A 17,386-nucleotide genomic window follows, 5' to 3' on the forward strand; every position below is an offset into this window, starting at 1 on the left:
CTATGAGCCCTATGCTGCTGACTAATGCCGAATGTGAGGTGAAAGTTAACAGGTACAATAATGGTGTAGGTTAGGCCTTATTGTACACAGTAGTTTACCTTTTAACATTGCAGCCTATTCATCTTGAAATGTCAACAGACCTCCTCCTTGGCTATGTACCATACCCCCTCGGGCTTTATTGCTTAAGGAATTTGTTCATTGACGTGTTTTCTGGATGACATTTCATTGGAATGTAAAAGAGCTAATACAGTAAGCTAAAACTTCCACATACGTCTTTAGGTTCGAAACTTGTACCACATTTTGTACTTTAATAAAACAATTAAATTATGGAAAATAAATTACTCACCCACACCGAGAGTTCCCAACAGGATCCACAGACTCCACATCATCTGCGTGAGAAATAGAGATTTTTTGTGAACAAATTACCAGAAATATAATGAATTATAGTGTGAACGGGTTGTTGTGGGGGGTATAACACAGACAGATGATGAATCAATAAAGAACGACCAAATGAAGAAATCAGTGAAAAGAACATGCTCTGGGGTTGTTTGCTGCCTCTGGTACTGGGGACCTTGAACGTGTGCAACATACAGCCCTTAGCCGTGGTATATTGGCAATATACTACAAACCTCCCGAGGTGACTTATTGCTATTATGAACTGGTTATAAACGTAATTAAAAGAGTCAATCAGCATTCAGGGCTCGAACTACCCAGTTAATAAAATATTTTATAAACAACTTTATAAACTGGGTTGTTCGAGCCCTGAATGCTTTTGGCTGACAGCCGTGGTACATCAGACCGTAAACCAAGGGTATGACAAAACATGTGTTTTTCTGCTCTAATTATGTTGGCAACCAGTTTATAATAGCAACAAGGCACCTCGGGGGTTTGTGGTATATGGCCAATCAGTATACCACAGCTACGTCATCATGAATTCAGCAGATCATCAGGTGTTTTGGACTCCAATGTTCAACACAGTGTCCGAAAACTGGGTCTCCATTGAACGTTGTGGGTCCAGCAGGACAATGACCCCAAACACATGACAAAAAAGAGCAACCAGGAATGGTACAAGATGAAACACTGGACTGTTCTGGAGAGGCCAGCGTCTAGTTCAGATCTGAATCACATTCAAAACCTATGGCAAGATCTGAAAACAGCAGTAGGTGGAGGGCAAACATGCTGGACCCTCAAACATGGAAGAATTCAAGCAGTTTGCTGCTTAACAGTGGGCCAAATTACCAGTAGAAAGGTGAAGCAAGCGGGTGGCAATCATTTTGTCCATGTCATTTGTCTTTATTTTCTAAATTAAAACGTACGTTTACAAAATAGTATACAGTAGTATATAGTGCAGTGCACTACATTTGACCAGGGCCCATAGGTCCAGGAGTTCGGCTACCAGGTTAACGTTGGCCAGTCAAACAACTACCTCCCATCCACTGTCTCACACCAGAATTTACTACCATTCATGGTATTGTAATTTGTTGGTATGGTGGTCCTTTCTCTCACACAACCACCTTGCGCGCACGCGATCCGCATCCTTTTGTATTTGGAGCGCATCCGTCAAGTCAAGGGCGGTGTGGGGTCGTGCGCGTTTCATAAATGTGTGGGCCACAACAATCGTTTAATAATTGTCACACAAGGCCCGCAATTCAATTTTAAATGCAATTGAGATTTGTTATTTAACTAGGCAAGTCAGTTAAGAACAAATTCTGATTTACAATGACGGCCTAGGAACAGTGGGTTAACTGCCTTGTTAACTGCCATAAAGACAGATTTTTACCTTGTCAGCTCAGGATTTCGATCCAGCAACCTTTCGGTTACTGGCCCAACGCTCTAACTACTACCTGCCGCACCGATTAGAGATAATGATTAGAGATAATGAAACAAACATAATTTCCATGATTACATAAAATTCTACAATAGGCTAACAGGGCCACAACAGCCATGCAATTTATAACGTTATATATATATATATATTTTACAATTATTCCTATGTATTAATTTGTATTATTATTGTAAAGCCATACATACAGCTATTCTTTGGCATCTCTCACGCCTGATAAGCCTATATGAAACATTGGGCTTCAACCTGTTGAGGATCCACAGAATATCAGGCTACAGTGAGGAGCCTAACGGCTATCTCTCCAGAGAGCTAGCGGTTCACGTGGGGCCGTAAAATCTACGGAGGGTGCCGCGCCTTTCATTTGGGAAGGGGAGAACGACGACAATAACTCTCGGGAAAAAAACCAATAACAAACAAAAAAACGAAGGATGAACCATATCGAGACGATTTATATAAAATAAGAACATCTACTATGTGATCTTTTCAGTAATGAAAAGCTAAACATGATGTTAGGGGTAGATAGAATACGATTAAATCGCTGTGTGACTCGGTGCAACGGGAAGAAAGCAATCCCAACACAAAACAATATGCACACGCATACGGTATATAACCGCACACACCCACAACCATCTCTCTCCTCTCCTTGCTAGGCAGAGGCTCGCACGCAAGCGCCCAGACCACAAATCACCATGCGACAAAAATAACAAACATCACTAACCGAGGCAATGCAACAACAAAAAAATGATCAAAGGAGGAGAGTTTATTGTTCGGCTGTGTTGCAAAAAAAATAGACCAAATAAAACTAAAAGCCGCTACTGCTGCATGGAGAAAGCAGACAGCTGCAATGAAAAATCTAATTATGAGCCATGAACATGGCCATTGCACAAACATTCTTATTGTGCATGCAGACGATATGTAGTAGGCCTATAGGCTACATACCTTGATAGGAAAGAATCTAGTTGATTATTTCCCTGTTTTTCTCCTCGTAACAGTGTATCTATGACGGGAGAGCGTCACGCGGTGACTCGATAGGCAGCGGATAGTAAGTAGTAGGCCAAGTGTACGATTGATGCCGGAGCTCTGATGCTGCGAAGCGGTTTTCAAAGCACTTCTTATCCGACCAACGAAACTATAAACCCTAGATGACAATCCACTGTTTTGAAGCGACTGCGCTGCCAGTAGGTTATATAGTGGGGTAGTAACTGGTCTAGGCAGTATTATATATTACTGTTTTTTTAAACCACACCGCTGCACATTGGTGTTAAATTAATTTGTTTTGTGTGCTATAATGTTAAGCTATTAGTCTTTATCATGCAATAGATCCACAGAAGCTAGGTGGTAGTTTAACTAAATTCAAATCTCCATAGTATTTTCATTAGCTAATTACTTGTTTTGCCATGTAGCATTGTAGCTAAATACTTGAACTACCCACACAATTGTTAACCCCCCAAATAATAAAAAACTACAATCATAATTTTTGCAAAAAAACCATCCCCTATTTTTCTCTCTTTCCCTGACAACTGGGCTAAGCCAATTGCACTCACTCTATGGCTGTCACTGATACCTCACTACACTGTTAACATCTGACTCCAGAGTGATGTGTTCGATTACACTTTATTGTAGGGTACACATATTAGCCACTAATTTGTAATTTATGTCATGACTCCACTTTCATTAATCTGATGACAGTTAGTTAATTAGATAAATAACAATGTTTAATTGTTACCCGGTTAAATTAATAATGTAACAATTAACCAGGGTTGGGTAGGTTAATTTCTAAATGTAATCCATTACAGTTACTAGTTACCTGTCCAAAATTGTAGTCCGTAAAGTAACTTTGGGATTATCCAAACTCAGTAACGTAACATTCAGTTACTTTTAGAAAAAAATGTATGTCACCAATTGAACGACATCTATTGCAGGATAAATCAATGTTAAAGCTTACATAGCTGGCCATATATGGATGTTAAATTTTACTTTATGGGTTGGTTATGTAGGCTTCTTCCAACCCATCACTTTCTACTACATATAATAATACGATTAAATTCTTTCTTTACATTAAAAACCAAAGTGTATCAGAATTCTAATACATTTTATACCCCTTGATGTTCAAGAATAGGACGTGGAAATATGGAAGTATAGATTAGCCAAATTGTTTTACCTGAACATAACCTCAAAACTAAGGACTTAATGTATTTATTGTCATCTCCCTATCAGGCCACTGCATGCTGTGACAAGGGCCTGGATGGTGATACACATCTGCTTCAAGCTGCCTGCCTGAATACTGGGGCCTTCAGTAGTACCTTCCCTTTGATTACAGCAAGAGTTTCCTTATCTCTGTCTAATAGCCATTTAACATGTAGTGTATGTAACCACTCAAATTCATGGAAACTGCTACGAACACAAGAACTGACTTGTAGTCACTTGTCCCTGGCTGCATTTAGACAAGCAGCTCAATTCTGATATTTTTTTCCGTGAATGGACTCGTAAATGGACTTACTATACTTGAAAATCGTATTGAATATATTCAAATGTCAAGTTACAAGTTTGCCGCCGTTGTTAATCCGTTGTTAATCATGATACAAGCTTGCAAAATTAAATTACACGTTTGCAAATCGTACTTGCAACCACAAAACTCAATGTGCGACCACGTAATTGAATATACAAACTCACGTAGTTCTGTCATCATTATAATCCCATAATAGAATGGTACCAGAGGGGATGGCTGCTGGAGGGAATGACTCCTAACCAATTGTGCTATTTTGTGTGTTTTTTCGCATTGTTTGTACATAATGTTGATGCTACCGTCTCTTATGACCGAAAAGAGCTTCTGGATATCAGAACAGCGATTACTCACCTCAAACTGCACAATATTTTTTTCTTTAATGAGTCTGATGCGAAGGATATAATCCTTGTCCTTTGCATGAATAAAATAAGGAAATTACAAGGGGCACAGATCACGCCCTGACCTTAGAGAGCCTTTTTATTTCTCCATTTGAGGATTTGGTTGGGCATTCTAGTTTTTCTATTTCTTTGTTGGCCGTGTATGGTTCCCAATCAGAGGCAGCTGTCTATCGTTTTCTCTGATTGGGGATCATACTTAGGCAGCCTTTTTTCCACCTTTAGTTTGTGGGATCTTGTTTGTGTGTAGTTGCTTTTTGCACTGCATGTAGCTTTACGTTCGTATTTTGTATTTTGTTGTTTTTTCGGTGTCATTTAATAAAAGTAAAATGTACGCCTACCACGCTGCACCTTGGTCCAATCCATCTCTAAACGATCGTGACAGAAGATCCCACCACCCACGGACCAAGCAGCGGGCCCAGGAGGAGTGGAGGACACCCTGGACGTGGGACGAAATAATGGCAGGAGACAGATGCCTGCCATGGAAGTAGGCGGAGGCAGCGAAGGAGCAACAGCGACGACGCTGGGGTTCACGGCCACAAAGACAGCCCGAAAACTTTTTTTTGGGGGGGGGACACACGAGGTGGTCGGCGGTCCCGAGGTGTGAACAAGAGACAACCTGGGAGGAAGTAGTCGGTGGTCGGTCGACTCAGAGAGAGTGCCAGAGCCCGCCTGGGATTCAATAGAACAGTGCAAGGAAGGATACCGGAGAATGTAGTTGGCGAGGAGTATGCGGCAATGTAGGCATTTGGAGGAGCGTGTCACCAGTCCAGTGCAATCTGTGCCGGTCCCACGTATCAGGCCTCCAGTGCGCCTCCCCAGTCCGGTACGTCCTGTGTCTCCTCCTCGTACTCGCCCTGAAGTACGTGTCCCCAATCCGGTACGTCATGTGCCTGCTCCCCACACTCGCCCTGATGTACGCCTCCACAGCCCAGTACGTCCTGTGCTACCACCCGCACTCACCCTGAGGTGCGTGTCACCAGCCCGGTGCCACCTGTGTCGGTCCCACGCATCAGGCCTCCTGTGCGCCTCCTCAGTCCAGTACGTCCTGTGCCTCCTCCCCGCACTCGCCCTGAGGTGCGTGTCACCAGCCCGGTGCCACCAACCGGCCCCACGCATCAGGACTCCAGTGCGCCTCCCCAGTCCAGTACGTCCTGTGCCTGCTCCTCACGCTCGTCCTGAGGTGCGTGTCACCAGCCCGGTACCACCAGTGCCAGCCCCACGCACTAAGCTTCCGGCAACAGTTCCCAGTCCAGAGCTTCCGGCGACGGTTCCCAGTCCGGAATCTCCAACGACGGTCCACAGTCTGGAACCTCCAGCGACGGTCCACAGTCCGGAACCTCCTGACAAGGTCCATGGTCCGGAGCCTCCAGTGATGATCCACGGCCCGGAGCCTCCAGTGATGATCCACGGCACGAAGCCTCCAGTGATGATCAACGGCACGAAGCCTCCAGTGATGATCCACGGCCCGGAGCCTCCAGTGATGATCCATGGCCCGGAGTCTCCAGCGACGGTCTGCGGTCCAGAGCCTCCAGCGGGGGTCTGCGGTCCAGAGCCTCCAGCGGGGGTCTGCAGTCCAGAGCCTCCAGCGGGGGTTCCCAGTCCAGAGCCTCTAGCGGGGGTTCCCAGTTCAGAGCCTCCGGAGACGATCTACGGTCCGGAGTCCCCGGCGACGATCCACGGTCCGGAGCATCTGGCGACGATCCACGGTCTGGTTCCTCCGGCGACGATCCACGGTCTGGTTCCTCCGGCGACGATCCATGGTCTGGTTCCTCCTGCGACGATCCACAGTCCGGTTCCACGGAAGCAGAGGGATCAACGAGCGGAGCGGGGTCTACGTCCCGAACCGGAGCCGCCTGGCAGCTGTCTATCGTTTGGGGATCATACTTAGGCAGCCTTTTTTCCCACCTTTAGTTTGTGGGATCTTGTTTGTGTGTAGTTGCTTTCAACACTGTATGTAGCTTTACGTTCGTTTTTGTATTTTGTTGTTTTTTTGGTATCACACTATCTACCAAGAGAGTTTGAATCTATTTTCGTAGCTGTCTATTTACCACCACAAACCGACGCTGGCAGTAAGACCACACTCAACGAGCTGTATAAGGCCATAAGCAAACAAGAAAAATGCTCATCCAGAAGTGGCGCTCCTAGTGGCCGACTTTAATGTAGGCAAACTTAAATCCGTTTTACCTCATTTCCTCATGGGTGGCAGGTAGCCTAGTGGTTAGAGCGTCGGGCCAGTAACCGAAAGGTTGCTAAAGCGAATTCAAGGTAAAAAAAAATCTATCGTTCTGCCCCTGAACAAGGCAGTTAACACACTGTTCCTAGGCTGTTGTTGTAAATAAGAATTTGTTCTTTCCTGACTTGACTGGTTGAATTAAAAAATACATAATAATTTCTACCAGCATGTCACATCTGCAAACAGACTCTTGACCACCTTTACTCCATACACTAAGATGTGCATTTGGCAAATCTGACCATAATTCTATCCTCCTGATTCCTGCTTACAAGCAATAACTAAACAGAAAGTACCATTGACTCGCTAAATATGGAAGTGGTCAAATGACGCGGACGCTATGCTAAAAGACTGGTTGGCTAGCACAGACTGGAAAATGTTCCAGGATTCATCCAATGGCATTGCGGAGTTGTTCAGTAATTTTGTAATCAATGTTAATAAATTCCAATTATCTTTATCTGTCTGATACCCAGAGGTTGTAAAGTTATGGTCTTAAATAAAACAGACAGAATTCCCAGCTCACAATTGATCAGATCCAGGTTTATTTGTGAGAGCTCTTCCGTGCATACACAAATACATTCCTTTCATACCATTCTAACCTAAGCACATGCATACACACCAACATAAGGATTTTCTCACGAGTCACACCACAGTTTATAACCACTCAGCTGACAGTTCCAGTCTCCCCCAGATACTAGAGTTCAGGGGAGGGGCTCTCCCTGTCTGTCACGCCCTGGCCTTAGTTATCTTTTGGTTAGGCCAGGGTGTGACATAGGTGATTTATGTGTTTTGACTTGTCTAGGGTTTTTTGTAGATTTATGGGGTTGTGTTCTTTTAGGTGTCTAGGTAAGTCTATGGTTGCCTGGATTGGTTCTCAATCAGAGGAAGGTGTTTATCATTGTCTCTGATTGGGAGCCATATTTAGGCAGCCATATTCTTTGGGTATTTTGTGGGTGATTGTTTCCTGTCTTTGTGTTTTATGCACCAGTTGGGACTGTTTCGGTTTTCACGTTTATTGTTTTGTAGTTTGTTCACGTTTGAGTTTTCTTATTAAAGAACCATGAACTATAACCACGCAGCGTTTAGGTCCGCCTCTCCTTCCCAGGAAGAAAGCCGTGACAGAATCACCCACCACAACAGGACCAAGCGGCGTGGTGACAGGCAGCGCCAGCAGGAGCAGCGCAATCAGGACTTCTGGACGTGGGAGGAAATCCTTGATGGGAGAGGACCCTGGGCAAAGCCAGGGGAGTGTCGCCACCCCAAGGTGCAGCAGGAGAAGCGGCAGCAGGTGCAGCGCAAGGAGGAATGGACATGGGAGGACGAGTTGGACGGTGATGGACCCTGGACACAGCCGGGGGAATATCGCCGCCCCAAGTCAGAGCTGGAGGCAGCCAAAGCGGAGAGGCGGCGGTTTGAAGAGGCAGCACGGAAGCAGGGCTGGAAACCCGAATGTCAGCCCCAAAAATGTATTGGAAGGAGGCACACAGGAAGTATGGCGAAGCCAGGTAGGAGACCTGCGCCAACTTCCTGTGCTTACCGGAGAGCGAGAGAGACCGGGCAGGCACCGTGTTATGCTGTGGAGCGCACGGTGTCCCCAGTGCGGGTGCATAGCCCGGTGCGGTACATACCAGCTCCTCGCATCGGCCGGGTTAGAGTGGGCATCGAGCCAAGTGCCATGAAGCCGGCTCTACGCATCGTCCAGTGCGTCTCCTTGGGCCGGCGTACATGGCACCAGCTTTACGCATGGTGTCCCCGGTTCGCCTGCACAGCCCAGTGCGGGCTATTCCACCTTGCCGCACTGGCAGGGCGACCGGGAGCATTCAACCAGGTAAGGTTGGGCAGGCTCGGTGCTCAAGAGCTCCAGTGCGCCTGCACGGTCTGGTCTATCCAGTGCCACCTACATGCACCAGCCCTCCGGTGGCAGCCCCCCGCACCAGGCTTCCTGTGCGTGTCCAGAGCCCAGTACTCCCTGTTCCTCCTCCCAGCACTCGCCCTGAGGTGCGTGTCCTCGGCCCAGTACCACCAGCGCCGGCACCATGCACCAGGCCTACAGTGCGCCTCGCCTGTCCAGCGCCGCTAGAGCCTTCCTCCTCTCCAGCGCCGCTAGTCTCCCGTCTGTCCAGAGCCGCTAGAGTCTCCCGTCTGTCCAGAGCCGCAAGAGTCTCCCGTCTGTCCAGAGCCGCCAGAGTCTCCCGTCTGTCCAGAGCCGCCAGAGTCTCCCGTCTGTCCAGAGCCGCCAGAGTCTCCCGTCTGTCCAGAGCCGCCAGAGTCTCCCGTCTGTCCAGAGCCGCCAGAGTCTCCCGTCTGTCCAGAGCCGCCAGAGTCTCCCGTCTGTCCAGAGCCGCCAGAGTCTCCCCGTCTGTCCAGAGCCGCCAGAGTCTCCCGTCTGTCCAGAGCCGCCAGAGTCTCCCGTCTGTCCAGAGCCGCCAGAGTCTCCCGTCTGTCCAGAGCCGCCAGAGTCTCCCGTCTGTCCAGAGCCGCCAGAGTCTCCCGTCTGTCCAGAGCCGCCAGAGTCTCCCGTCTGTCCAGAGCCGCCAGAGTCTCCCGTCTGTCCAGAGCCGCCAGAGTCTCCCGTCTGTCCAGAGTCTCCCGTCTGTCCAGAGTCTCCCGTCTGTCCAGAGTCTCCCGTCTGTCCAGAGCCTCCCGTCTGTCCAGAGCCTCCCGTCTGTCCAGAGCCTCCCGTCTGTCCAGAGCCTCCCGTCTGTCCAGAGCCTCCCGTCTGTCCAGAGCCTCCCGTCTGGCCAGAGTCTCCCGTCTGTCCAGAGCCGCCAGAGTCTCCCGTCTGTCCAGAGCCTCCCGTCTGTCCAGAGCCTCCCGTCTGTCCAGAGCCTCCCGTCTGTCCAGAGCCTCCCATCTGTCCAGAGTCTCCCGTCTGTCCAGAGCCGCCAGAGTCTCCCGTCTGTCCAGAGCCGCCAGTCAGCCAGGATCCTCCAGAACCGCCAGTCAGCCAGGATCCTCCAGAGCCGCCAGTCAGCCAGGATCCTCCAGAGCCGCCAGTCAGCCAGGATCCTCCAGAGCCGCCAGTCAGCCAGGATCCTCCAGAGCCGCCATTCAGCCAGAAGCTGCCAGAGCCGTCAACCAGCCTGAGCTACCTCTCAGTCCTGAGCTACCTCAGTCCGGAGCTGCCCCTCAGTCCAGTGGGGCCATTTAGTAGGGTTGCCAATCCTAGGTCGGTGGCGATGGTCGCCGTTCCTAGGATGCTACAAAAACGGACTAAGACTATGGTGGAGTGGGGTCCACGTCCCGCGCCAGAGCCGCCACCATGGACAGACGCCCACCCAGACCCTCCCCTATGGGTTTAGGTGTGCGGCCGGGAGTCCGCACCTTTGGGGGGGGGTACTGTCACGCCCTTAGTTATCTTTGTTTTCTTTATTATTTTGGTTAGGCCAGGGTGTGACATGGGTGATTTATGTGTTTGTCTTGTCTAGGGGTTTTTGTAGCTTTATGGGGTTGTGTTCTTTTAGGTGTCTAGGTAAGTCTATGGTTGCCTGGATTGGTTCTCAATCAGAGGCAGGTGTTTATCGTTGTCTCTGATTGGGAGCCATATTTAAGCAGCCATATTCTTTGGGTATTTTGTGGGTGATTGTTTCCTGTCTTTGTGTTTTATGCACCAGTTGGGACTGTTTCGGTTTTCACGTTTATTGTTTTGTAGTTTGTTCATGTTTGAGTTTTCTTATTAAAGAACCATGAACTACAACCACGCTGCGTTTAGGTCCGCCTCTCCTTCCCAGGAAGAAAGCCGTGACACTGTCATATCTTATCTCCCCAGATTTACAACCAGGTCGGTTCAAACATATATTAATAAGCCCCTTCATTCTCTTTCTACACCCACAAACATTCCTTTCTTCATAGATCTATGCTACATGACCCCTTCCTAATGAACAAACATGATTTAACACTGCTAGAAAGTCAGGGTAAAATTCTGTTAGTTATAATTCTACGTTAAATGTATACATCATTTAGTCATTATTCATAAAAATTCCATAACAGGAGTATACCACCTTAGTTACCGGCTTCATGATTAAGTGCATTGATGACGTCATCCCCACAGTGACGGCACGTACATATCCCAACCAGAAGCCATGGATTACAGGCAACATCCGCACCGAGCTAAAAGCTAGAGCTGCCGCTTTCAAGGAGTGGGGCACTAATCCGGACGGTTATAAGAAATCCCACTATGCCCTCAAACGAACCATCAAACAGCAAAGCGTCAATATCGGATGAAGATTGAATCCTACTACACCGCCTCTGACACTCGTCGGATGTGGCAGGGCATGCAAACTATTATGGACTACAAAGGGAAACCCAGCCGCAAGCTGCCCAGTGACACAAGCCTACCAGACGGGCTAAATTCCTTTAATGCTCGATTCGCGGCAAGCAACACTGAAGCATGCATGAGAGCACCAGCTGTTCCAGGCGATTGTGTGATCACACTCTCCGTAGCCAATGTGAACAAGACCTTTAAACAGGTCAACATTCACAAGGCTGCAGGGACATGCGCTGACCAACTGGCAAGTGTCTTCACTGACATTTTCAACGTGTCCCTGACCGAGTCAGTAATACCTACATGTTTCAAGCAGACCACCATAGTCCCTGTGCCCAAGAAAGCAATGGTAACCTGCCTATATGACTCTGCCCCGTAGAACTCACGTCGGTAGCCATAAAGTGTATGGAAAGGCTGGTCATTGGCTCACATCAACAGCATCATCCCGGAAACCCTAGACCCACTCCACATCTGCCACGCTGATCCTCAACACGAGGGCCCCTCAGGGGTGCGTGCTTAGTCTCCTCATGTACTACCCGTTCACCCACGATTGCGTGGCCAAGCATGACTCTAACATCATCATTAAGTTTGCTGACAACACAACTGTGGTAGTCCTGATCACCAACAATGATGAGACAGTCTATAGGGAGGAGGTCAGAGACATGGCAGTGTGATGCCAGGACAACAACCTCCCCCTCAACGTGAGTAAGACAAAGGAGATGATCGTGGACTACAGGAAAAGGAAAAGTTCCTTGGTGTCAACATCACCAACAAACTATCATGGTCCAAACACACCAAGAGAGTTGTGAAGAGGGCACGACAACGCCTTTTCCCGCTCAGGAAACTGAAAAGATTTGTCATGGGTCTCCAGATCCTCAAAAAGTTCTACAGCTGCACCATCGAGAGCATCCCGACCGGTTGCATCAGCACCTGGAATGGCAACTGCTCGTCATTCGACCGTAAGGCGCTACATATGGTAGTGAGTATGGCCCAGTACATAACTTGGGGCCAAGCTTCCTGCCATCCACAACCTAATATTCTAATCTTTGGTGACTTTAATATTCACATGGAAAAGTCCACAGACCCACTCCAAAAGGCTTTCGGAGCCATCATCGACTCAGTGGGTTTTGTCCAACATGTCTCTGGACCCACTCACTGTCACAGTCATATGCTGGACCTAGTTTTGTCCCATGGAATAAATGTTGTGGATCTTAATGTTTTTCCTCATAATCCTGGACTATCGGACCACCATTTTATTACGTTTGCAATTGCAACAAATAATCTGCTCAGACCCCAACCAAGGAACATCAAAAGTCGTGCTATAAATTCACAGACAACACAAAGATTCCTTGATGCCCTTCCAGACTCCCTCTGCCTACCCAAGGACGCCAGAGGACAAAAATCAGTTAACCACCTAACTGAGCATCTCAATTTAACCTTGCGCAATACCCTAGATGCAGTTGCACCCCTAAAAACTAAAAAAAATTCTCATAAGAAACTAGCTCCCTGGTACACAGAAAATACCCGAGCTCTGAAGCAAGCTTCCAGAAGATTGGAACGGAAATGGCGCCACACCAAACTGGAAGTCTTCCGACTAGCTTGGAAGGACGGTACCGTGCAGTACCGAAGAGCCCTTACTGCTGCTCGATCATCCTATTTTTCTAACTTAATTGAGGAAAATAAGAACAATCCGAAATTCCTTTTTGATACTGTCGCAAAGCTAACTAAAAAGCAGCATTCCCCAAGAGAGGATGACTTTCACTTTAGCAGTGATAAATTCATGAACTTTGAGGAAAAGATTATGATTATTAGAAAGCAAATTACGGACTCCTCTTTAAACCTGCGTATTCCTCCAAACCTCAGTTGTCCTGAGTCTGCACAACTCTGCCAGGACCTAGGATCAAGAGAGACGCTCAAGTGTTTTAGTACTATATCTCTTGACACAATAATCATGGCCTCTAAACCTTCAAGCTGCATACTGGACCCTATTCCAACTAAACTACTGAAAGAGCTGCTTCCTGTGCTTGGCCCTCCTATGTTGAACATAATAAACGGCTCTCTATCCACTGGATGTGTACCAAATTCACTAAAAGTGGCAGTAATAAAGCCTCTCTTGAAAAAGCCAAACCTTGACCCAGAAAATATAAAAAACTATCGGCCTATATCGAATCTTCCATTCCTCTCAAAAATTTTAGAGAAGGCTGTTGCGCAGCAACTCACTGCCTTCCTGAAGACAAACAATGTATACGAAATGCTTCAGTCTGGTTTTAGACCCCATCATAGCACTGAGACGGCACTTGTGAAGGTGGTAAATTACATTTTAATGGCATCGGACCGAGGCTCTGCATCTGTCCTCGTGCTCCTAGACCTTAGTGCTGCTTTTGATACCATCGATCACCACATTCTTTTGGAGAGATTGGAAACCCAAATTGGTCTACACGGACATGTTCTGGCCTGGTTTAGATCTTATCTGTCGGAAAGATATCAGTTTGTTTCTGTGAATGGTTTGTCCTCTGACAAATCAACTGTAAATTTCGGTGTTCCTCAAGGTTCCGTTTTAGGACCACTATTGTTTTCACTATATATTTTACCTCTTGGGGAAGTTATTCGAAAACATAATGTAAACTTTCACTGCTATGCGGATGACACACAGCTGTAAATTTCAATGAAACATGGTGAAGCCCCAAAATTGCCCTCGCTAGAAGCATGTGTTTCAGACATAAGGAAGTGGATGGCTGCAAACCTTCTACTATTAAACTCGGACAAAACAGAGATGCTTGTTCTAGGTCCCAAGAAACAAAGAGATCTTCTGTTGAATCTGACAATTAATCTTAATGGTTGTACAGTCGTCTCAAATAAAACTGTGAAGGACCTCGGCGTTACTCTGGACCCTGATCTCTCTTTTGAAGAACATATCAAGACCATTTCGAGGACAGCTTTTTTCCATCTACGTAAAATTGCAAAAATCAGAAACTTTCTGTCCAAAAATGATGCAGAAAAATTAATCCATGCTTTTGTCACTTCTAGGTTAGACTACTGCAATGCTCTATTTTCCGGCTACCCGGATAAAGCACTAAATAAACTTCAGTTGTTTAATGGCTTATAAGTAAGCACTTTATGGTATGTTGTATTTGGCGCATTTGACAAATACAATTTGATTTGGATCATATTTCAACACTGTGTAATCAGGCAAATTTGCAGAACTACTAAACCCAGAACCAATCAGAACTCCCATACATACCCCTGGTGATGAAGGAAGCTAATGGCCTGCTTCTATATGGGATGTAAACACAGCCTCAAATGAAAACTAGAGCCAAATGAAAACTGGAGCCTGTTTCTGTATCATGTGTGATGAGCTCCCAAAGACTGAAACCTGTTTTTGAGTGCACTTGAAATATGCAGCATGTGTTACCAATTGTCTTGATCATATGAAGAGGTAACTCCGTTAGCATGATCATATGTCTCCTTTCAAGCAACTTGCAGCAGGCTTAAAGAAACACTCAATCATATACTTTGTATATAAAACCAAATAAAAGCATGTAGATAGAAAGATGTGTGTGTCATGTATGCTGGAATGGAGGTTTAAAAACTACAGCTGCATATACATATTAGCCAACACAGCATATCCTACGCATATAGCATACCTTGCAATACAATCTTCTCTTAAAAACAGCTTAAAAAATGATACAATGTGCTCTGCAATACGATGACCAGCTTCCTTTCCCTTTAAGTTTCTAGACCAGATGAGTTCTCAAATGTCAGAAGCTGCCCAATAGCATGGTGGGCATGCATAATGTTGGGTACATCGGAATATAAGGTATGGAGAACGATAAAGAGTCTGCAGGAAGGATGATAGAAAAAGCAGCTGAAGAATTCATGTTTTGTGTTCCAAAATACTAAATGTTCAGTGAATGTGAATATATTTAGGTGGTTAAAATGAACTTTCCTACTCACCTTCTAAAAGTTGCCCGTGTCAAATTCTTGCCAATCCATTATTCCGACTACCAAATAGGAAGAAGAATCTTGAAGAATCTACGGCAGCGTTTTGTATAGTTAAACCTGTAACGTCCCGTAATGGATAACAACAATCTTTGGTTATATCACATTATCAGGTGTAGCTACAATCTGTAGCTAACTCCAACTAGGCCTATTGGCAGGGATAAAATGGCATTTCTTATTTGTCAAGATAAATACAATTTGTGAGTCCTGTCTTGATGACTGTATGAGCTATACAATACCTTCCCTATAGAATTTTGTAGTCTTAAATTATTACTTGGAATAATGATAGCTAAAGCTTCCTGTCCCGGAATGACATGCTAATGATAAAGCCAGATAGAACAATGAGTAAAATACGCTCGGTGTTTCCGCTCACTACTAAATATGGTAGTGAGAGGAAGCCCAGTGGCCGGTAGTGGGAAAAAATTGAAGGAGATGGATTTTGGCCGTCATTCTGCAACTTCTCATCGATGAAACATTTGATCTCAATACAGTTTTCTGTTCCCAAAAGTAGAACCTGTTATATAAACATAGTGGACTAAATTTTATAGACTTTACCCATTGCTCTATGTCTTTAATGACGTTGTACTCTTTCAACTAATTTCCTGCATTCCCTTCTCCCTCATACTAGATCTCAGCCTCTCTCTTTCCCTCTGATACTGCCCACACTGTAGCAATACATGCTCCACGCTCTCTGTTTCCTGGCAATAATCACACTTTCCTGTTGGATGCTTTCCTAACACATTTAAAGTATTACTCAAACGGCTGTGTCTCACCCTCAACCTTGTCCCTTGCCGTACTCCCCTCCCCCGACTTTCCTCTGCACTTGAAATAAATGCCTGCCCTTAGTATCTCTATTCCACTGCTCCTGCCATCTCTGCACCATCATGGTACATGGCAGGTGCCTTGCTCATTGAAACTACAACATCAACATCCCCACTACTAAGTGCCTTTTGAGCCAGTATATCAACTGCCTTGTTCCCCTCCTCCCCCACATGGCCTGGGATCAAAGTAAATATTATCTGTGTACCCATCTGTCTAATCCTGCCATGGGTTTGTAGTACATCATAAAGGAAGTCTTGTCTGCTACGTGAGCTAAAGGACTGGAGACTCATCAACACTGCACATGAATCAGAGCAAATAACTACTCTGTCTGGCTTCCTTCACCCACTGCAAGGCCAACAGTATGACCATCAGCTCTAATGTACAGTATATACAGTCAGATGATCTGTCAAACGGTTCCTGACTGACACCCCACATTCCTGCACTACAAATGCTGACCCAGTACGTCCTGTCCTTGGATCTTTTGAACCATCTGTGTAAATGGCCACAAAATCCTGATACACAGTATCCAGATGTCTCTTAAACCAATCAGATGGATCAACACCCTCCCAATCTTTCCATAGTCCCTCCAACACTTCTAGATCAACTAGGGTATTACCCACCCACCCAAAGCTCGTGTTCTGTCCTCGCTCATGTACCCAGCAAGCCTGTAAAAATATTTTCGCAGGATGAGGCACACCATGTCCCTGTAGGTTGACCCAATCATTCTTTGCCAGCTGCTGTCTCCTAATGTGCAATAGCATATCCCCCATCTCCACCTGTAGTGCAGCCAGCCTATCCAATAAGGTTGGGGCTGCGGAACCATATGCTATACTGCCATAGTCTATTACAGATCAGATCAATGCAACATTCATGGTCCTCAATGAAGAACGCCCAGACCCCCACTCCTTCCCTGTCAGACAGCACATCACATGTAGTACCTTCTTACACTTTCCCACCACTCTCTCAATGTGTTCTGCTCAGGTCAGCCTAGTGTCAAAGTATACCCCAAGGAACCTGAAGGCCCCCACCCTCTCCAAGTTTCTCCCATATAACCTCAAGCGTACCTCATCTCCGACCTTCCCCCTGGTAAAGAACACTGTCTGAGTTTTCTCTACAGAGAACCTGAATTCCCACATTAATGCCCACCACTCTACCTCATCAATTGCTTCCTGTACCTTCCTGATTATGCATGGCACATTTCTTCCTCTTTCCCCCTCCATTAGGCCCCATCATCTGCAAATAACGACCTTCCAATATCCGGCCGGACCTGAGAGTAAACATCAACGATCATGATTGAGAACAACAGAGGACTAATCACGCTCCC

General features: G+C 46.3%; 1 protein-coding gene across 4 annotated transcripts in view; it reads right to left on the reverse strand.

The window, feature by feature from the left end:
• The window catches only part of LOC115144072 (protein tfg-1-like), a 30,450-nt gene extending 14,854 nt beyond the window's left edge, over positions 1-15,596 (reverse strand). For 2 of the 4 annotated variants that reach the window (XR_010459301.1, XM_029684763.2), the window contains exons 1-2: positions 15,196-15,596; positions 347-389 (exon numbers count right to left, since the gene is read on the reverse strand). Coding sequence is in view for 3 of the 4 variants with exons in the window: in XM_029684763.2 (XP_029540623.2) it covers positions 347-389 (43 nt within the window). In the remaining variant the exon portion in view is untranslated. Of the gene's footprint in view, positions 1-346; positions 390-2,782; positions 2,977-15,195 lie in introns of those variants that run through there. The other 2 variants (XM_065002443.1, XM_065002444.1) reach the window with 2 other exon arrangements.
• Positions 15,597-17,386: the final 1,790 nt, after the last annotated feature.

Source organism: Oncorhynchus nerka, linkage group LG16 (genome assembly GCF_034236695.1).
Source record: "Oncorhynchus nerka isolate Pitt River linkage group LG16, Oner_Uvic_2.0, whole genome shotgun sequence".
NCBI classification, from domain to species: Eukaryota; Metazoa; Chordata; class Actinopteri; order Salmoniformes; family Salmonidae; genus Oncorhynchus; species Oncorhynchus nerka.